Source organism: Artemia franciscana, chromosome 7 (genome assembly GCF_032884065.1).
Source record: "Artemia franciscana chromosome 7, ASM3288406v1, whole genome shotgun sequence".
Taxonomy (NCBI): domain Eukaryota; kingdom Metazoa; phylum Arthropoda; class Branchiopoda; order Anostraca; family Artemiidae; genus Artemia; species Artemia franciscana.
The window spans coordinates 63,684,072-63,706,336 of NC_088869.1; the positions used below are offsets into that span (position 1 = coordinate 63,684,072).

Genomic DNA, 22,265 nt, shown 5'->3' on the forward strand with positions numbered 1-22,265 from the left:
CATTGATAACATTTGCTTGAAAGTATCTATAAGAAAATAATAATAACAGTGAAGTATTGATTCAGTTGACTACCACGTCGTTCTTTTCCCAACGGAAATCTCAGGTCCCACATTCGGTTCCAACACCAGACAAATTTTTTTATAAATTCATTAGAAAAACTACTGAAGAGCCAAGAATAGGAAGATAGAAAAAACATGTCGCCATCTATAGCTTTATCAAACAGTTCGTGGTAACAGACTGTGGTAAGGAGCGACTCGGCGCAATAGCAAACGAAACTCTAAAAACGGAATTTTGATACTAATAGATACATCAAAAGAATCATAATTTTATATTGATTTTAAAAACATATGTTTCATCAAATTTAGTAATACACATCAAAAGTTAAGAGACTGAGAAAATGTTCCTTATTTTGGAAAATAGGGGGAACAAACCCTGAAAGTAGAACCCTGCTGCAGAAGTTTCAAGCTCCTATATACAAAAATGGAGAAATTCATATTTTTGCCGGAAGACCAATCACTGGTGCGTGTTTATTTGATTGTTTTTTTTGTGTTTTTCCAAGGGGTGATCGTATCGACCCAGTGGTCCTAGATTGTTACAAGAGGGATCATTCTAACGAAAATTAAAAGTTCTAATGCCCTTTTTAAGCGACCAAAAAATTGGGGGGCAACTAGGCCCCTTTCCACGCTATTTTTTTCCCAAAGTCAACAGATCAAAACTTTTATATAACCACTTTGTTCAGCATAGTCGAAAAAGCTAATAACTATGCCTTTGGGGACTAAATTCCCCCACATTCCCCCACAATCCCTGGTGGAGGGGCTGCAAGTTACACACTTTGACCAGTTTTTACATACAGTAATGGTTATTTGGAAGTGTACAGACATTTTTAGGGGGATTTTTTCGGTTGGGGGGTGAGGGGAGGGAAATACATGGAAGAATCCTTCCTTGGAGGAATTTGTCATTGCGGAAGAGAAATTATATGACGGGGGCGCACAATTTTCTATCATTATTTAAAAAGAAGAATGAAAAAACGAATGTGAAAAGTTTTCTCAACTGAAAGTAAGCAGAAACATTACAACTTAACAAGAACAGGAATTATTACGCATATGAGGAGTTCATCTCCTCCTAAATACCTCGCTCTGTACCCTAAAGTATTTATACTAATTTAAACTATCTATTTCTACGGCTTTTGTGATTCAGTGGTCATTCTTAAAGAATTGGGACAAAATTTAAGCTTTAATGTAAAGAGCGAGGTATTAACGAAGGGGCAAACCCTTCATATACGTAATAAAAACTACAAATATAGAAGTTCGCTAAGTATGTTAAATCGTAAGTTATGTATATTTTTACTAATAAAAAAGTTCGTAAGAAATTAAAAGTTCCAGTTGCCTTTTTAATTAGCGAAAAGTTGGAGGGCAACTGGGCCTCCTCCTCCACCCTATTTTTCCTCAAATTTGGCTGATCTAAACTAAGAGAAAGCGATTTAGCCACAAAAAAATATACAAATTTTGTTTTAATTATTTATGTGCGGAGAGCCAAAATCAAACATGCACTAATTCAAAAACGTTCAGATGTTAAATAAAAAAAATATTTTTTTAACTGAAAGTACGGGGCAACAATAAAACTTAAAAAGAACAGAAATTACTCCGTTTATGAAAAGGGCTCTTAATAACGAGTTTTGAAATTACAGTTACCATAGATTAGTTGTTGTTCTTTACCAGGTTGCAGAGCCTGCTGCAACCTTTAACCATGGCAATAAATCCTATGATGATCTAATCTACTACTAGCATAGTAATATGTTATTCCATGATTTGAGAAGATAAGGGAGTATAGCTAGAGAGAAAAGTCAAAGTCGACAAGGACCACCTGTACAAGACCAAGGAGCAGCATAGAACCTTTAGCAAATATCTACCTACAGGGGTATTTCTTCAATAAGGAGATAGATTAGCCTTCCAAACTACAGAGTTACAGGAACAAATTATAGCTACTTTTAGCTAAAGAAAATGAAACCTGAAAAGAATTTGAACTGGGGCAATCTGAATTGACCTTTACAAGAATTGAATGGTTCTGGCACTATTGAGCAATAGCATGGTCTCACTGATTTAAAAAAAAATGAAAATACAAAAACAATAGGAGTACAGAAGTGGAAAAACAGATTTAGATCTCAAAAACACCTCAAAGGGTTCAAATACATCACTAGGAACTTTTACCCTGAAGATTTACTCAGATATGCTGGATGTCATTACTTCTTTTTTTTTACACCAACTTGAATTTTCAGTCTTATCATTCCTCACTCTTTAATCTGGCATCAAATTAGTAAACTTCAAAATTAGCTGGACCTTGGTATGTTTTACTAACTTAAAAAAAAATCTTTAATAGAATGCATTACCTCAGTTGTTTGTAGCTCTACTAGAACTTCATCGTCTTTTCCTTCAACAGGGGTTTGCAATATAGTCTCAAGCAACAATACCCCTCCAGAGTCATGTCTTAGGCCTACAGTTTGGCCGTTAACAGCAAAAATGGCTGTACTACCTGGCAAGAAGACAAGGGTAGTATCTAAAAAAAAAAGACGAGGTATTTCACAAACTTTTTGAGTTTAAATTTGGCAGCATTATTAAAAAGAATAGCTACAAGAAGGTCCCAAACTTGGACAGCGAGTGGAACCTTTCAGGAATGGAGGGCTGAAAAAGTATGAAGCTATTTTTAAACCTTTTTTTAGTGTGGTTGTCAATATTATCCTAGTAGATTCCAGCTTTGTTTGTCAACAAGATCCTTAATTCTTTGACAACAAACAGGTAAGAAATCACATTTTTTTTTTTTACTGCTTTTGACATCAGTGTTATAATAATCCAACTAAATTAGTATCTGTTTTGTCATATTAGTCTTGAATGGTAACATAAGGGTAAAATGGAAAACTTTTTGTTCAGTTTTTCTGGCACTTTCAAATTAAGCAAAGCGATAAAAAGATTTCTAAAGTAGTAGAATAAGAATAAAGAGAAATAAATTCAAACAATTTTACAAAACTAGAAGCAGAATAAGGAAAGATCATACTGGTTACTCCTTATTTATATTATTGTGTTGCACATAGAGAGTTGCATTTGCATCATTTTTCCATACCAACAGAGTACTTGCATGTAGAAAATTTTTTTGACAGTTGTCATCAAAACTTAACAGTTTTCAGAGAAACATGACACTTTGTAGTAATTTCTCCTTCAGAGAGTGTACAAAGTATTAAATCTGTTTATATTTCTATTTGCCTTTAGTTCTTCCTTGTTCAATCTGACTCCAAAATATATATAAATTTAATTAGTTACATATTTCATATAATTCAAATTCTCTAATGCCCTTTAATTCTAATATATTTGGACAATGTCTGCTGGACTTGCAGGCAAAATGGGGGACTGAAGATACCTGGACTCAAAGGTGAACAAGGAACCTAAGCTTAGTAGGCCACCCACCTAGAGTCTCAGAGGGGCAACTGAGTTTTAGGATTGACACATGACTAACAAGTCCCCTTGACTTGCAGGAAAACAGAGAAACCTTAATTTTTTAAACTGTTTGAGTTTATAGCAGAGGTAAATGGTGGGAATTACTATGACTCTTGGCAGGAGTAACTTAAATACTTGTGTATTTGCTTTTGGAGAGGCTCTGCTTGAATTAAGGATTTATTGGATAAATCCTTAACTCAACATTAAGTTGACACTAAGTTCCAAAACAGCTCTCAGATGAGCAAAAAGAAAACTAAAAACAGATTGCCACAGATTTCCTAGTGTTCCGAGTCTGATATTTATTTTTATTTTTAATCAATTGTAACTGGTGACAAGACTTAGGTACATTGCTCCAATCCAGAAACAATGGTACAATTTTTACAATGGAAGACACATGATTTACCACAACCCAAAAGAGCTTGTCAACTGAAGATTATTTTGACTGTTTCCTTTGACTACAAAGGTGTTGTTCATCTTGAGAATGCTCCAAAAGGACAGACCATAACAAAGGAATACAATATTCATTCTCTTATGCCATTTGTAAGATGCTGTATGAAGAAATAGAGCAGAGTTTAAGGAGTCTGGTACTTGGAAATTGCATCACAATAAAACACCAGCCCATTTGGCCCATGTTTTGCAGCGGTTTTGGCCAAACATGATATCCCAGTTGTTTCTCAGCCCCCTCCCCCCCTATTCACTGGACCTAGCTCCATTTGATTATTTTGTTCCCAAAGATAAAAATGGCACTTAAGGGTAAACGTTTTCAAGATGTATGTGAAATAAAACAGAGCAGCCACAAGCAATTTCTAAAAATGACGTCCAGGTATGTAGGAGAATGAAGGAGATATTTTGAATATCTTAATATCTTTGGAGATATTAGGATATTTTGAAGGAGATTGAATGTAAATAACTTTATCTGATTAACAAGAGCTAAGAGCTCATATGGCACTTGTGACGAGGCGAGAAGAGCTAAGAGCCAAAAGATCATATGGTATGAGCTCTAACAAAATTCTATGAATCAATAGATTGATTTAAAAAGGAAAATAAGAGGATTAATGCCGGTCAAGATTTAAAATAAGAGCTCTGAGTCACGATGTCCTTCTAAATATCAAAATTCATTAAGATCCGATCACCCACTCCTAAGTTATAAATACCTATTTTTTCTAATTTTTCCTCTCCCTTTAGCCCCCCAGATGGTCGAATCTGGGAAAACGACTTTATCAAGTCAAATTGTGCAGCTCCCTGACACGCCTATCAATTTTCATCGTCCTAGCACGTCCAGAAGCACCAAACTCGCCAAATCACTGAACCCCTCCCCCCAACTGCCCCAAAGAGAGCGAATCCAGTACGATTCTGTCAATCACGTATCAAGGACATTTTTTTATTCTATCCACCGAGCTTCATCCCGGTTCCTACACTTCAAGTGTTTTTCCAAGATTTCCCCCTCCAACTCCCCCAAACGTCAAACGATCTGGTCGGAATTTGAAATAAGAGCTCTGAGACATGAATTCTTTCTAAAAATCAAATTTCATTAAGATCCAATCATCTATTCGTAAGATAAAAATACCCCAATTTTTACGTTTTCCAAGAATTCCGGTTTCCCCCTCCAACTCCCCCCAACGTCAAAGGATCTGGTCGGAACTTAAAATAAGAACCTTAAAGCACAAGATCCTTCTAAATATCAAATTTCATTAAGATCTGGTCACCCTTTTGTAAGTTACAAATACCTCAATTTTCAAATTACCCCCCCCCCTCCAATTCCACCAAAGAGAGCAGATCCGGTCCGGTTATTTCAGTCACGTATCTTAGACAGGTTTTTATTCTTCCCATCCAGTTACATCCTGATCTCTCCGCTTTAAGTATTTTCTAAGATTTCCAGTCCCCCCCCCCAACTGCCCCCCCCCAATTACGCTTGATCCGATTCAGATTTAAAATAAGAGATCTGAGTTACGAGGTCCTTCTAAATATAAAGTTTCATGAAGATCCGATCACTCCTTCGTAAGTTAAATATACAACATTTTTCTTATTTTTCAGAATTACCTCCCCCCCCCCAAATAGATCGGATCCGTTCCAATTATGTAAATCACGTATGTAAGACTTCTGCTTATTTTCCCCACCAAGTTTTATCCCGATCCCTCCAATCTAAGCGTTTTCCATGATTTTAGGTTCCCCCACCCAAAACGTCCCCAACGTCACCAGATCCAGTCAAGATTTAAAATAAGAGCTTTGAGACACGATATCCTTCTAAATATGAGATTTCATTGAGATCCAATAACTCGTTCGTAAGTTAAAAATACATCATTTTTTCTAATTTTTCAGAATTAACCCCTCCCCCAACTACCCCAAAGAGAGCGGATCCGTTCCGATTATGTCAATCACGTATCTAGGACTCGTGATTATTTTTTCCACCAAGTTTCATCCCGATCCCTCCAATCTAAGTGTTTTTCATGTTTCAGGTTTCCCCCTCCCAACCCCCCCCCCCCCCAATGTCACCAGATCCGGTCGGGTTTAAAATAAGAGCTCTGAGCCACGATATCCTTCTAAATATCAAATTTCATTGAGATCCGATCACCTGTTTGTAAGTTAAAAATACCTCATTTTTCTAATTTTTCGGAAATAACCCCCCCCCCCTACTATCCCAAAGAGAGCGGATCCGTTCCGTTTATGTCAATCATGTATCTAGCACTTGTGGTTATTTTTACCATCAAGTTTCATCCCGATCCCTCCACTCTAAGTGTTTTCCAAGTTTTAGGTTTCCCCCTCCCAACTCTCCCCCCCCAATGTCACCAGATCCGGTCGGGATTTAAAATAAGAGCTCTAAGACACAATATCCTTATAAGCATCAAATTTGATTGAGATCCGATCACCCGTTCGTAAGTTAAAAATACCTCATTTTTTCTAATTTTTCAGAAATAACCCCCCCCCCAACTATCCCAAACAGAGCGGACCCGTTCCGTTTATGTCAATCATGTATCTAGCACTTGTTTTTTTCCCATCAAGTTTCATCCTGATCCCTCCACTCTAAGAGTTTTCCAAGCTTTAGGTTTCCCCCTCCCAACTCCTCCCCCCCCCAATGTCACCAGATCCGGTCGGGATTGAAAGTAAGAGCTCTAAGACACAATATCCTTCTAAACATCAAATTTGATTGAGATCCGATCACCCGTTCGTAAGTTAAAAATACCTCATTTTTACTAATTTTTCAGAATTACCCCCCCCCCCCTGCAACTACCCCAAAGAGAGTGGATCCGTTCCGATTATGTCAATCATGTATCTGGGACTTGTGATTATTTTTCCCATCAAGTTTCATCCCGATCCCTCCACTCTAAGTGTTTTCCAAGATTTTAGGTCCCCCCCTCCAACTTCCCGCAATGTCATCAGATCCGGTCGGGATTTAAAATATGAGCTCTGAGACACAATATCATTCCAAATATCGAATTTCATTAAGATCCCATCACCCATTCATAAGTTAAAAATACTTCATTTTTTCTATTTTTTCCGAATTAACCGGCCCGACAGTTCCCCCCAGATGGTCAAATTGGATAAACGACTATTTCTCATTTAAGCTGTTCTCGTCCCTGATACGCCTGCTAAATTTCATCGTCCTAGCTTACCTGAAAGTGCCTAAAGGAGCAAAACCGGGACCAACAGACAGACAGACAGACAGAACAACAGACAGACCGACAGAATTGCTGATTGCTATATGTCACTTGGTTAATACCAAGTGCCATAAAAATATGAAAGTCTGTTTCAACAGGCTTGTATGCTACAAATCAAATAAACTACCTTGCCAAATAGCCTTGCCCAACAAATTTGTGATGTAGCCCAGTAAACAGATACTGATCTCCAATTTTAAAAAGGGCTGTGGTCAAATATGGCTCTGAAGCACGGGCATCAAAAAAGCATATGAAGATTTACTGGATATTTTCTAGAGAAATTGCCTTTGGGTTGTTCTGGGTACCTGGCTGACTGATTGTATTACAAACAGTAGGCTGTATGAAAAGTGTGGTTCAATACCGTCCCTACCCTGGGACCACAGAAGGGTCCTTCTAGAGTGGTCCTAGGCTCCCCCAAGGCGTCCCCAGGGTCCAGGAGCCATTTTTAAAGGACCATGGATCCTTTTGTATCCTTTTAAGGGAAAATTTGACACTGTGGGGGGGGGGGGGGGTCGATGGCCCTAGGGCCATGGGTCCTAGGCTCAAAATGCGCATAATTATCTGATAAAAATCAGCCAATCAGAAATCAGGTCAGCGAACCATCTTGGCAAATCAAAGAAAAGCTCCTAGGGGATAATTGTTCCCATAAATACTGGATCACAGAATTTAGAAGTTCAATTATCTTGAAATTCTTCTTGAATAAGGTTCATTTTATTTTATTTTCTATTTTATTGGTGTTTATGTGTTTAAGTGTCAAGTAAGTATTAACACCTTACCAAGGTAAGGTGGTTTTATAATAAATAAATTTAATAACAAAGCCTAATCTTCCAAGGCTGTTTAAGTTTTCTTTGGTTTGATATAGGTCTATGTCCAATGTTTCAAACTTAGGGTTTCTTAAGATATTGAGAGCAGATTCAAAGTCAGGGAATATTACTATGCATTAATTGCTCTGCTTTCGTTCAATTAGGGTCTCTAAGCCCAAATTGACAGCAGCTACTTCAGCTGTTGGGATACTAGTCCCTGACTTGTGTTTTTCCATAATGCATAGGCTATGCTCTTTTAAAAAGCAACCACTTCCACATCCCTCTTCATATAAAGACCCATCAACATATAGTTAGGTATTTCTTTATATTCCTTTTCTAAGACCTGATGAAATGATGGGTTGCATTTTGGGTTTAAGTTTTATTTAAACCCTTGTAAGCAGTTTGTGTACAGAATTTGGCCTGACTCATTTGAAATAAGTGAGCTAAGAAAGTTGAAACAGGACTTGAAATTGTACATCAAATCTAAATCATCTGTTGAGAAAATGAAAGCTAGTTAGCCTGAGATTACTGCTATGCTCAAAGAGAAACTGTTTGTTGCCATCCTGAAGCAAGTTTCTCCTAACATGACTTGTACTGATGTAGAATCCCTTGTTCCAAGGGCATCAAGGACAATAGAAATCAGCAACTTTGAGCATTCCAAAGTGTTTAAGCTGTATTTTGGGACCAGGAAGGACCTTGAAGATTTTCTTGTGGTATCAGTTTGGGTGGGCTTTGAGAAGCTGCCTGCAGAAGATTTCAAATTTCTCCCAAAAAGTTTATTTTCCTGTTATGAAGTTGGTGAAGTTGGTATTGTTGTGCTTCTGACCGCACCTCCACAAGGGATAATAAGTGCACAAAAGATATGGACTGCAGTTTGTGCAAAAAAAAGGCCATACATACAACAGTGTAAGATGTCTGGCTAATCAGGCAAAAAACAATGCTAAACCCCATCAAAATGAGTCTGAAACCTGCCTACTCAAGGTTCAATGAAGAAATAAACCAAAGATCCTCCATCTCTTATACATTTGTCTCATGGAATTTAAATGGAAATTTGCTAAATCATTCTGTGTTTTTAAAGGACTTTTTATCTAAGTGTGACATAATGTGTATTCAGGAGCAATTTGCAACTACTTAGAGCCTGAGCCTTTTGGAACTGTCAACCAATCATAAAGTGTTCTTGGTCTCAGCTTACTGATCTCAGTCTTTTGGCCAGCCTTGTGGTAGTCTAGCAACCTTTCTGAAGTCAGTTTATCCTTCATCCATTTTTGATTCAGCAAGTGACTTTTTGGCAATCAGAATCTGGAATTTTATTGTGCTAGATATTTATCTGCCCACAAACTACCGTGACAACCAATCTGAAATACTTTTTGCCATTAGTGCTTCTTGTTTATCCAAATGTTTGTGAAAAATAAAAGAGCACAGTTTATGCTTTATTGCAACTGGTGACTTCAATTTTTGATTTAACCAACCCACATAATTCTTGTGGTGATTCTGATTACTCAGATATTATTTTTGAACCGTTGAATGATGATTGAGTAGTTGCACTGAAGAATGAGAGTTTTACTTATGTCTATAATTTGGGTAGCACATCTAACTTAGACCATGTTTGTCATACATCATCTGTAACTATTGCCAAAGTTGTTGTTAGTAATTCCAATTTTATGTCAGATCACTTCCCTTTGTCTGTTAGTGCTCTGATTGGTGATTGTGGCCCTTCTTCTAACTGGCTTCTAAAAAATCAATCTATTTTATGCTAATGATTGGGATAGGGCATCTCTAGATCTTTTCCAGAGTGTGTGTAATGATTTCCTCACAAAAATTTGTGTCCATTTTGATTTGTTGATGCAGAATTCAAGGAAGAATATGTATGATTTTTTAGTTAGACTGAACATTTATTGTAGTGAACTTACTCATGCCCTAGCTCTTGCAGAAAAATTGGCAGTACCTATTAGGTGATTAAAAGTTGGAACTGAAGAGCCTGGCTGGTCAACTAATGATAATTTACAAAATGCTTGCTTTTCTGCTAAGTTTTGGCTTTCAGTTTGGATTGAAGCAGATAAACCACACAATGGATGGCTGCAAAAACTGTATTATGCTAAACGCCAGTTGGCAAAGTACCTTTCTCTTTATTTGAGCTCAATTATTTTGTCTTGTTTGGAAGAAGTTTGGTCTTGGTCAAATAAGTTGTGGTCCAGTCTTGTAAAAGATATGCCAAGTCAAATACCATCTTGTATACCACTTTTCTCATGGGTTGAGTATTATAAAAGGAGAATTTTCTGTTCCAATTCCACATCTGCAAAATAGTTTCAATGTGAAACTTTAATTTTTTTGAGCATGCTTCTAGTCCTTGACTGATTATTTCCAAGAGCTGGATTATTTCTAATAATCAGTTAATAACCAGTTGCAATTAGTAAACTGAAGAGAAAAAAAGTCTAGAGGATTTGATAGGATATCTGCACAATATTTGTTGTTGTGTGGTGAACTGTTTATGGAGCCCTTAGTACTCCTTTACCAAATAATATTTAATCTGGGATTTGTCCCTGATTCTTTTTCAATTGGATGTTTTACTCCTATCCCAAAGAAGAATAAACCTCCTTCTGAATGTTTGTCTTTTTGCCCAATAACAGTTGCAACTTTATTTTGTAAGATTTTTGAGAAATTGATAGATGATGAATTGTGAACTAAATGTACAGTTTAGGCCCACCATTTTGGTTTTCAGTCTTGCCTGGGGTGTGGTCATGCCCTTTCTCCTTTGGTATCTGGTTTAGTTGATGAAGAAAAATACTGGGAAAGTATTGCTTCAAAGCTATCATATGAAAACACTATAAAGACACTTGCTTTGATAAAAGCATTTAAAGTTAAATTTTAATCTACTGGATAAAATTGATTGTATTTATTTTAAATGTTATCAGCAATAAAATATTGTTATGATGAATCTTAAAGTTTTTCTTAAAACTCTTCACCCATAAGGGTTCGCATAAATAAAAGAATATGCTAATGTTAGTAAAACAAATAAATACATATACAATAAATAACTATATTCTTCAAAGAAGTAAAATAGCCATAACCTGATACCTATAATTGGTTTGTCAACTGGTGGCACCAAATGTAATTCTTGGCCTTGGTTGACAGGTTTATATCTGTCCCTATGCTATGGATAATTAGATGACTGCCTAAGCAAATATAAATTCAAATGGATACTTAAGTCAGAATTAAAATGATTGTCACAAATAAGTGTAGGTGTGTCACCATTTAAACCCATGTAGAACTTAAATGTAAAGATTTCAAGCCACTTTGGAAAAAGGAAAAACAAACATATGATGGTCCTTTTTGGGATTTCTTTTTTTGGGGGCATTTTAACATAAAAAATGTAAATAATATATGTAATAATAAATGTAAAATTTTAAGGGAAAATTTTACACTGGGTGGGAGGGATGGGCCATAATTCCTAAAAAAAGTTGACTCCACAAAAGTTGCTATTTGGAAATATGCATTTTTGCATATTTCCCGGGATATAATTTTTCCATGGATACAATTTTAAGGGAAAGTTTTACATTGGAAGAGGTTGAAATTGGGCAAAATTCCTAAGCAAAATTTTTATGGATACGAAATTTAAATAGATAACATTTAAAGGGGAAATTTTAAACTGGGTGGGAGGGATGGGCCATAATTCTTAAGAAAAGTTGACTCCACAAAAGTTGTTATTTGGAAATATGCATTTTTGCATGCTTCCCTGGATATAATTTTTGCCATGGATACAATTTTAGGGGAAAATTCTACACTGGAAGAGGTGGAAATTGGGCAGAATTCCTAAGCAAGATTTTCATGGATATGAAATTTAAATAGATAAAATTTTAAGGGGAAATTTTAAACTGGGTGGGAGGGATGGGCAATAATTCCTAAGAAAAAGTTCTTATTTGGAAAAATACATTTTTGCATGCTTCCCTGGATATGATTTTTGCCAGGGATACAATTTTAAGGGAAAATTTTACACTGGAAGAGGTAGAAATTGGGCATAATTCCTAAGCAAGATTTTCATGGATACAAAATTTAAATAGATAAAACTTTAAGGGGAAATTTTACACTGGCTGGGGGGGGATGGGCCATAATTCCTCTGAAAATTTTCCAAGATAGGCCCACATTTTTGCATAAAAAAACAAATTTTTAAGATAAAATTTTAAGGGGATATTCCTAAGCCAATCTCGGACATAGGTTTCCCTAAGGCAAGAGACTTATATTTGGGGTAATGGGAATAGGGGCAATAGGAACCACTCCAAAATGTCAATATATTTGGAAATTAACAGGTTTTCACACTTTTAAGGGGAAATGTTACACTATGCATTGACATTTTGCTTATATACTAATAGATTTTCACGCTTTTTGTGAAAATTTGGGGGACCACTCCAAAATATCAATATATTTAGAAATGAACATGTTTTCCCACTTTCAAGGGGAAATTTTATACGATGCATTGACATTTTGCTTATATAATGTTATTTATGCTATTTATGACACCATTTAAGACAAGGCTTTTTGGGGGATAAAATTTTAAGGGAAATTTAACCATGGGTGGGGGAATGGGCCATAATTCCTAAGAAAATTTTCCCACATAGGCCCGAGAAACTCATGCACCCGTTGTAGCTGGCCGTCGGTCCTTTTGCAAGTTTTCGATTTATTTTCCGTTGTATACTAGCAAATCATATATCATTATTCGTAACTTTTTATGCTCTTTTCATTTTTTTTTATTCATTTATTTCCTATAACCTTTTTTAAACAGTTTCTCTATATTTTACACATCGTTCAAGACAAAGGAAGTAGGAACAGGATTTGATTATGCTTTCCCAGGTCATCTATGCCAGTAAAAGGATGTAATAAACCTATCAAAATTATTCCGGTCAAAATGCGCATAATTATCTGATAAAAATCAGCCAATCAGAAATCAGGTCGACGAACCATCTCGGCCAATCAGAGAAAAGCTTCTAGGGAACTATTGTTCCCATAAATACTGGATCACAGAATTTAGAAGTTCTATTATCTTGAAATTCCTATTGAATAAGGTTAATTTTATTTTATTTTCTATTTTATTGGTGTTTATGTGTTTAAGTGTCAAGTAAGTATTAACACCTTACCAAGGTAAGGTGTTTTTATAATAAATAAATAAATAAATGCAATGGATACAATTTTAAGGGAAAGTTTTACACCGGAAGAGGTTGAAATTGGGCAAAATTCCTAAGCAAGAAAATTTTAAGGGGAAATTTTAAACTGGCTGGGAGGGATGGGCCATAATTCCTAAAAAAAAAAGTTTACTCCACAAAAGTTGCTATTTGGAAATACGCATTTTTGCATGCTTCCCGGGATATAATTTTTGCCATGGATACAATTTTAAGGGAAAGTTTTAAACTGGAAGAGGTGGAAATTGGGCAAAATTCCAAAGCAAGATTTTCATGGATACGAAATTTAAATAGATAAAATTTTAAGGGGAAATTTTAAACTGGGTGGGAGGGATGGGCCATAATTCTTAAAAAAAGTTGACTCCACAAAAGGTGTTATTTTGAAAAATGCATTTTTGCATGCTTCCCTGGATATAATTTTTGCCATGGATACAATTTTAAGGGAAAATTTTACACTGGAAGAGGTGGACATTGGGCATAGTTCCTAAGCAAGATTTTCGAGGATACAAAATTTAAATAGATAAAATTTTAAGGGGAAATTTTAAACTGGATGGGAGGGATGGGCCATAATTCCTAAAAAGAGTTGACTCCACAAAAGTTGTTATTTGGAAATATGCATTTTTGCATGCTTCCCTGGATATAATTTTTGCCATGGATACAATTTTAAGAGAAAATTTGCACTGGAAGAGGTGGAAATTGGGCAAAATTCCTAAGCAAGATTTTCATTGATACGAAATTTAAATAGATAAAATTTTAAGGGGAAATTTTAAACTGGGTGGGAGGGATGGGCAATAATTCCTAAGAAAAAGTTGACTCCACAAAAGTTGCTATTTGGAAATATGCATTTTTGCATGCTTCCCTGGATATAATTTTTGCCATGGATACAGTTTTAAGGGGAAATTTTACAATGGAAGACGTGGAAATTGGGCATAATTCCTAAGCAAGATTTTCATGGATACGAAATTTAAATAGATAAAATTTTAAGGGGAAATTTTAAACTGGGCGGGAGGGATGGGCCATAATTCCTAAAAAAAAAGTTGACTCCACAAAAGTTGCTATTTGGAAATATGCATTTTTGCATGCTTCCCTAGATATAATTTTTGCCATGGATACAATTTTAAGGGGAAATTTTACACTGGGAAAGGTGAAAATAGGGAAAATTTCCTCAGAAAGTCTGTTTTGGAGGGCCCTGGTCCTTGGTAATAAAAACATAATTAGTTTAAATTTCAGTTTAATTGACCCACAAATCCTTAGTGTATTAAATAAAAAAACTAATTTTTTTAACTGAAAGTAAGGAGCGACTTTCAAACTAAAACAAACATAAATTACTCCGTATTACCTGAAATGGGTTGTCCCCTCCGCCATCCCTCGCTCTTTACGCTAAAGTTTTTAATTGTTTTAAAAAGTAGAATTGTGGCAAAGAGTCAAACTTTAGCGTAAAGAGTGAAGGATGGCGCAGGGGACAACCCATTTCATATACGGAGTAATTTCTGTTCGTTTTAAGTTTTAATGTCGCTGCTTACTTTCAGTTAAAAAAACTAGATTTTTTATTTAATTTCTGAATGTTTTTGAATTAATGCATGTTTGATTTTGGCTCTCCGCACATGAATTATTGAAATGAAATTTGTATATTAATATTTTTTGGCTAAATGGCTTTCTCTTAGTTTTGATCAGACGATATTGAGAAATAAGGGGTGCGGATAGAAAATCCTGCGCCCTTTTCATTGAATTTTCTTCCCCCATAACATATTCTTTCAAAGAAAGATCCTGCCATATAGCCCCCTCCCATCAACCCCACCACAAACCAAAAAATCCCCCTGAAATCGTCTGTACGCTTCCAAATAACAATTACTATATGTAATCACTGGTCAAAGTTTCTACCTTGCAGCCCCTCCCCCAGGGATTGTGGGGGAGTAAGTCATTCCCAAAGACATAGTTATTATGGTTTTCGACTATGCGGAACAAAATGGCTATCTAAAAATTTTAATCCGTTGACTTTTGGAAAAATATTTGCAAATCCAAGGCCCTGACACCTGTCTGGAGAGATGTGTATATTTACCCTGACAGCCCCCAGAGCCCTTAGATTCTTTTGCAATTTTACCGCAGGATTAAATTTTAAGAGGAAATTTTTACACTAGGGGTGGATTAGCCACAATTCCTAAGCATATTTTCCCAGACAGACCCTAGAAAACCGTAGGACCATTTTAGAGGGACAATTAAAAACACTTTAGCGTAAAGAGCAAGGTTCATTACGACTCTCGCATAGGTAAACCTCTCGTATGGGTAATCATTTCTGTTCTTATTAAGTCTTAATGTTGCACCTAGCCTCGTGCCGCGTTGTACAATTCTGCCTATTGTATAAAAGTGCGTAGAAATGTGAAATAAGTGTCAAAATTATAGAAAATAATTTTAATTAATAATTTTAATAGTCAGTCAGGTTTCAACTTATTATATTCATTAAAATCATTATAATTTAAAGACACTATTTTGAATTCCCAAGCAAAAAAAGGAAACTGACACTAGTTTCCTTTTTTAGATGACCAGAGAAATTGAAACCATTATTCGTGAAGAATCCTCGATAACGACCATGCCTGCCCCTGGACCGATTCTGAATGCCCTGAACCGACCTTGAATGCCCCTGAACATACCTTGACTGCCCCTGAACCCAACTTGACTGCCCCTGAACCCACCTTGACAGACCCTAAACCAACCTTGACTGTCCCTGAACCAACCTTGACTACCTCTAGACTGACCATGCCTGCCCCTGGACTGACCTTGACTGCCCCTGTAACACACCCGGTCTCTTTGATCGCACCTGAAGATGACTCTAGAAATCCTTCCATGACCCTTGCCTGTTTCGAAGGATGTAAAAGGGAAGAAGCCAAGGAATTTCTTCACTATTTGCCAATTTTGCCACAGATCCTTCTACAAATGAAATAAAAAAACTAGATTTTTTAACTGAAAGTAAGGGGCTACATTAAAACTTAAAACGAACAGAAATTACTCCGTATATGAAATGGGTTCTCCCCTCCGCAGTCCCTCGCTCTTTACGCTAAAGTTTTTAATTGTTTTAAAAAGTAGAATTGTGGCAAAGAGTCAAACTTTAGCGTAAAGAGCGAGGGACTGCGGAGGGGAGAACCCATTTCATATACGGAGTAATTTCTGTTCGTTTTAAGTTTTAATGTAGCTCCTTACTTTCAGTTAAGATAACTAGTTTTTTTTATTTCATTTCTGAACGTTTTTGAATTAATGCATGTTTGATTTTCGCTCTCCGCACATAAATTATTGAAATAAAATTAGTATATTAATTTTTTTTTGGCTAAATGGCTTTCTCTTAGTTTTGATCAGACGATCTTGAGAAATAAGGGGTGGGGAAGGAGGCCTAGCTGCCCTCCAATTTTCTGTTACTTAAAAAGGCTACTAGAACTTTTAATTTTCAACGAACGTTTTTATTAGTAAAAAATATACGTAACTTAAGAATTAACTTACGTAACAAACTTTTATATTCTTATATTTTTATTATGTGTACGAGGGGGTTTGTACCCTCTTTAATACCTCGCTCTTTACACTAAATCGTAAGTTTTATCCCAATTCTTTAAGAATGACCCCTGAATCAAAAAGGCCGTAGAATAAATAGTTGAAATTACTAAAAATATTTTAGCATAAAGAGCGAGGTATTTATCTCCTCCTAAATACCTCGCTCTTTATGCTAAAGTATTTTTAGAACCCCTCATATGCGTAATAATCTCTGTTCGTTTTAAATTTCAATACTATTCCTTACTTTCATTTGAAAAAACGTTTTCATGTTTATTTTTTCATTGTTTTTTTTTGTATAGTAATGCTAGAAAATCCTGCGCCCTTTTCATTGAATTTTTCTTCCCCCATGACACATTCCTTAAAGGAAAGATCCTCCCACAAGGCCCTCTCCCATCAACCCCACCCCCCAAACCAAAAAATCCCCATGAAAACGTCTGTACACTTCCCAATAACCATTACTATATGTAAACACTGGTCAAAGTTTGTAACTTGCAGCCCCTCCCCCAGGGATTGTGGGGGAGTAAGTCATTCCCAAAGACATAGTTATTATGGTTTTCGACTATGCGGAACAAAATGGCTATCTTAAAATTTTAATCTGTTGACTTTTGGAAAAAAATTAGCGTGGGAGGGGGCCTATTTGCCCTCCAATTTTTTTATCACTTAAAAAGGGCACTAGAACTTTTCATTACCCTAAGAATGAGCCCTCTTGCGACACTCTAAGACCACCTGGTCGATACGATGACCCCTGGGGAAAAGAAAAAAAACAACAAATAAACACGCACCCGTGATTTGTCTTCTGGCAAAAAATATGAAATTCCACATTTTTTTAGACAGGAGCTTGAAATTTTTCCTATAGATTTCTCTGATATGCCGAACGCGATAGTGTGATTTTCGGTAAGATTCTATGACTTTCAGGGGATGTTTCCCCCTTTTTTCCAAAGGAGGGCAAATTTGCTCAGGCTCATAACTTTTGATGACAAAGACTAAATTTATTGAAACTTATATATTTAGATTCAACGTGAAAATTCGATTCTTTTGATGTATCTTTTAGCATCAAAATTTCGTTTTTTAGAGTTCCGTTTACTATTGAGCCGGGTCGCCCCTTACCACAGTTCTTTACCACGAACGGTTTGAAATGAAAATAATTCGGTATTCCGGGGCTTCTGACATTTATACTCCTTTGCAGAAGTTAGGCTCAAAACTGAGAAAGGATTATATTTTTTCTCTGGGCCCCTTCCACCTCTTAGTTGGTTTATTTTCCCGTTAGTTTTCACCTGTTTTCGCTTTATAGTTGTGTTATCTCTTAGCAGTTCTTTCGTTAGTTGAGTTATGGTTGTGGTATATATGTTTTATCGCTCGCATAGTTGTGTTATTTTCAAATTATACTCCATAATAGGGACGCTCCGAACACCCAGCATTGTATATTAAGCTCTGAATTTGACGTTTTTTTGCTAATGTGACCAGATTCGTCCTGCGCCCTTTTCATTGAATTTTTTCCCCCCATGGTATATTTATCCAAGGAAAGATCCTGCCACATAGCCCCCTCCCTCAACCCTACCCCTAAAACCAAACAAATCTCCCTGAAAACGTCTTTACACTTCCCAAGAACCATTATTATATGTAAACACTGGTTGAAGTTTGTAACTTGCAGCCCCTCCCCCAGGGACTGTGGGGGAGTAAGTCATCCCCAAATACATAGTTATTATGATTTTCGGCTATGCTGAACAAAATGGCTATCTCAAAACTTTGATCCGTTGACTTTGGGAAAAAATGAGCGTGGGAGGGGGCCTAGATGCCCTCCAATTTTTTTGGTCACTTAAAAAGGGCACTAGAACTTTTCATTTCCGTTAGAATGAGCCCTCTTACGACATTCTAGGACCACTTGGTCGATACGATGACCCCTGGGAAAAAAAAAGAAAAAAAAAACAAACAAATAAACACGCACCCGTGATTTGTCTTCTGGCAAAAAATGCAAAATTCCACATTTTTGTAGATAGGAGCTTGAAACTTCTACAGTAGGGTTCTCTAATACGCTGAATCTGATGGTGTCATTTTCGTTAAGATCCTACGACTTTTAGGGGGTGTTTCCCCCTATTTTCCTAAATAAGGCAAATTTTCTCAGGCTCGTAACTGTTGATGGCTAAGACTAAACTTGATGAAACTTATATATTTAAAATCAGCATTAAAATGCAATTCTTTTGAGGTAGCTATTGATATCAAAATTCAATTTTTTAGAGTTTTGGTTATTATTGAGCCGGATCGCTCCTTACTACAGTTCGTTACCACGAACTGTTTGATTGGACAAGCACTTTTTGGCGAAGAAAGGAACCTGTAGCAAGAATCCCAATGGAGAATTTTGGTCAGTCAAAGAAGCGAAGGCAATGCACGAATTGGCCAAGGATGAGCTTGCAGAGAGGTCGCAGAACAAAACATATTTTTTAGCGTCGCAAGTGAGCAGCTTGGTGGAAGAAACAAAAACATTGCACGGTTTCTGCAAGGCTTTGTCGGCTATGACCGGAATATACTTTGACCCTCTAAATCTGTCGGACCGCGCACTTTAATTCGATGACACCAGGCCAGTGACTGTACCTGCCCCCAGACCAGCCACTCCTGAAGGCACATGCACACACACACACACAAACACACACACACACACAGCACACCTGGCAGGGCCATCAACATCGGCGCTACCACAGCAATCACCACCTGTCTTGGAAACAGATCTTTTCTCCGGTAAGCCATCAAGGCTGTCCTCTCAATTCCATCGGAGAAGAGTCTCAGAAGAGTCAGACCCCGAAGATGTTGTGGATAGCGACGAGAGGGGAACCCTCTACGATCCAGAGATCCCTGAGGACGAATATTCGGAGGAGGAGGAGGAAAAATCGGAGCTGCAAAGTGAATACTACAAGAAGGATTGGAATTGGACATCTGATGTCAGGAAAAAGATGCAGAAACACGGGCTGTATGACATCTACACCAAAAATGTCAAAACAGCAGAGGAGGCGAAGAAGATGGCCTACGGGATTGACTTGATGAGCAAATTTCAGAAATAGTCGGCGCAATGTGGAGATGGGAGTACCAAAAAGTATAGGAATCCTTTTGGGTGCGCCCAAAAGATTGTATACTTTATTTTAGAGGGCACAAAGTATAATTGGAAGAATTTCCACTCTGCCGAAAGAGTGGAGCTGTTCTTCTCAAAGCTTGCAGACTGTGGAATGCAAGGAAGCAGCAGAAACAAATATGTTCAGGGCTATTACAGGTTTGTCAAATATATCACATCCCGTGGTAGTGATGCACCGCCAGAGCTGAATATAGCCCAAGTTAACTCCGTCATGTCGGCGTTAAGCTTCTTGGATAGGAAGCAAAAATCACTTGAAACGGCGGAGATGAGGCACCGAGAACTCCAGCGGACTTTCAATCCAAACTCTTTCACTACGGAGGACTACCAGAAGCTGAAAGCTGGCGTGGAGAAGTTCATGGCCCCTGTGATCACGCGTCTAACAAGAAATCGGCTGGTTGAAGAGGACCACACAAACCTAACTGCATACCTCTGCTTTTTGGTTTACTTTATGTTTGGTCACCGGCCTGGAGGTCCAGAGAATATGACGGTGACGGAGTTTTTGAACCGGCGGTTTGTGGAGGAGCAAAATATGTTCGTCATGCTGGTTGAAAAACATAAGACCGCTAGCATTAAGTCCGCTGGTGTTGCACTCAGTGTCCGCGAAGAAGTCATTTTTAGGAATTACCTATCGTTCGTTCGACCTGCTTTGATAAAGCCAGACATGCCAGAACCAGAACAATTCCTTTTATCGATATCAGGACAGAAGATACTAAACACAAGCGCAACATTGCGGAGGTTCCTAGAGAAAATTTTCCCAGACAGTATGAGGCCGGGTGTTCGTGTTCCAAATCAGACCACGATACGCCACTTAATCGCGACTATTAGCAGGAATGCGACCAACCTGTCAAAGGGGGACAGGGGTATGATGCTTGAGTACCTGTGCCATTCAGAAATTACATCAAAGAATGTGTACGAAGCTTATGAGTTCCGCCGGATTGCTGCAAGCAGAGCCATCATGGAAAAGTGTACTCAAGAAGCTTAAAAATGTTCTGCTTCGGAAAAAATTGGGGCACGGACGACGAAGAGGTTGCTTCATGCATGGATGAGGCAACCAGGAAAAGGGTGGCCAAGGCAGTAAGTATACCTTAAAATTATGTGATATAGATTTCTTAAACAGTCTTCATCATTTTATATAATCCTCAAGCAATCCTTTTTAATAATTCTTTAATAAGATTTTAAGTAATCCTTTTCAGGCTTTCAACGAAACTAAGTATTAATTGACCCTTTTCTTTCTTTCCAGACTTTCGACTTTTATATAATCCTTAAGTAATCCCTTTTAATAATCCTTTACTAAGCTTTTAAGTGATACTTTTGTCAATTAACAGGTTTTCGGGCCTGTCGTTTGCTAGAATCTATACCTCTATATTGTAAATATATTAAATCTAACTGTATATTAAATCTAAATGTCTATTTCCTCTTGTCTATTTCCTCTTTTCTTTTCAGGCTTTCAACTAAACTAAGTATTAATTGACCCTTTTCTTTCTTTCCAGGCTTTCAACCGTGTTCTGGAGGAACAGCCAATAGACGGAAGGGCCAAGTTGAAGACGGCTTCTATGAAATTGATAAGAAGAATCAATCCAGAGATAAAAAACACAGCCATATTGAAGTCTGTTAAGGATCTCTACAGGAAACAGCTCAAACAGGCTCGAGCTGAGGAGATCCTTAAAGGAGAAGCGTGGAATAGGAGCAGATCTCACTGAGGCCCTCACAGAAGCTAGCTTACAGATGGCAATTCGTCGGCTAGGATACCAAGACACCGTGCCGTCTCTGGAAGAGGTCCAGCAGACTTACAGCAGGTTCAGGATCCCAAAACTCTTTCCTTCTGAGCCATTGGTAGATGACTATCTGACTCAATGTGTCCTTAATCAGTCCTGGCCGGGAATGACCGTAGCCCAGAGCCTCAACAAAGGAGCTGGACAAGGCGTTTATGCGACAATCCCGTTCTACAAAAATCAAGTAGTGGTTGAGATTCACGGGAAAAGGATGGCTACCATCGAGGCAAACAGACTCTTTCGGTCACTACTTGGAGAGGATGATGGAAGCAATTACTTTTTGACAGTTGACCAAGATGTTACGATAGATGCAAGAGAAGAGGCTTGCGCTTGCCATCCCCATCAGCAATGTTTCGGACGCCTTGTAAACCATAAGGCAAATGAGGATGGCCCGAATCTGAAGTCCAAGGCGTTGGTGGTTGATGGTCTGAAAAGACCTTTTCTCGTTGCGACACGAGACATCACGGCGGGAGAAGAGTTGTGCTTTGACTACGGAGTCAGACCTGGTCAGTTCAATGAGGGCTATGAGCAGATGTTCCTCCTACCCGAGAAGCCCAGGAAGCGAAAGAGATAAGCCTTGATGGATTTAGCAATGGACGAGACACAAGAAGAAGTAAGGAGTGAGGAGCCTCAAATGGACACAAACACAAGCACACACACAGCCACAGACACAGAGCCATACACTCATACACATAGAAACACACTCACATACAATGGAGGAG

At 37.5% G+C, this 22,265-nt stretch overlaps 2 protein-coding genes across 5 annotated transcripts in view; one reads left to right on the top strand and one right to left on the bottom strand.

The window, feature by feature from the left end:
- The window catches only part of LOC136029590 (baculoviral IAP repeat-containing protein 6-like), a 397,865-nt gene that overhangs the window by 300,094 nt on the left and 75,506 nt on the right, over nucleotides 1–22,265 (bottom strand). For 2 of the 4 annotated variants that reach the window (XM_065708091.1, XM_065708090.1), the window contains one exon: nucleotides 2,388–2,554. The exons of the other annotated variants lie outside the window; for them this stretch is intronic. In XM_065708091.1, the coding sequence (XP_065564163.1) occupies nucleotides 2,388–2,554 (167 nt within the window). The remainder of the gene's footprint in view (nucleotides 1–2,387; nucleotides 2,555–22,265) is intronic. 4 annotated transcript variants of the gene reach the window in all.
- LOC136029589 (uncharacterized) overlaps nucleotides 20,033–22,265 on the top strand; it is a 61,460-nt gene continuing 59,227 nt past the window's right edge. Inside the window, exon 1 of the mRNA XM_065708084.1 lies at nucleotides 20,033–20,425. Coding sequence (XP_065564156.1) covers nucleotides 20,037–20,425 — 389 coding nt within the window. The 5' untranslated portion in view covers nucleotides 20,033–20,036. The remainder of the gene's footprint in view (nucleotides 20,426–22,265) is intronic.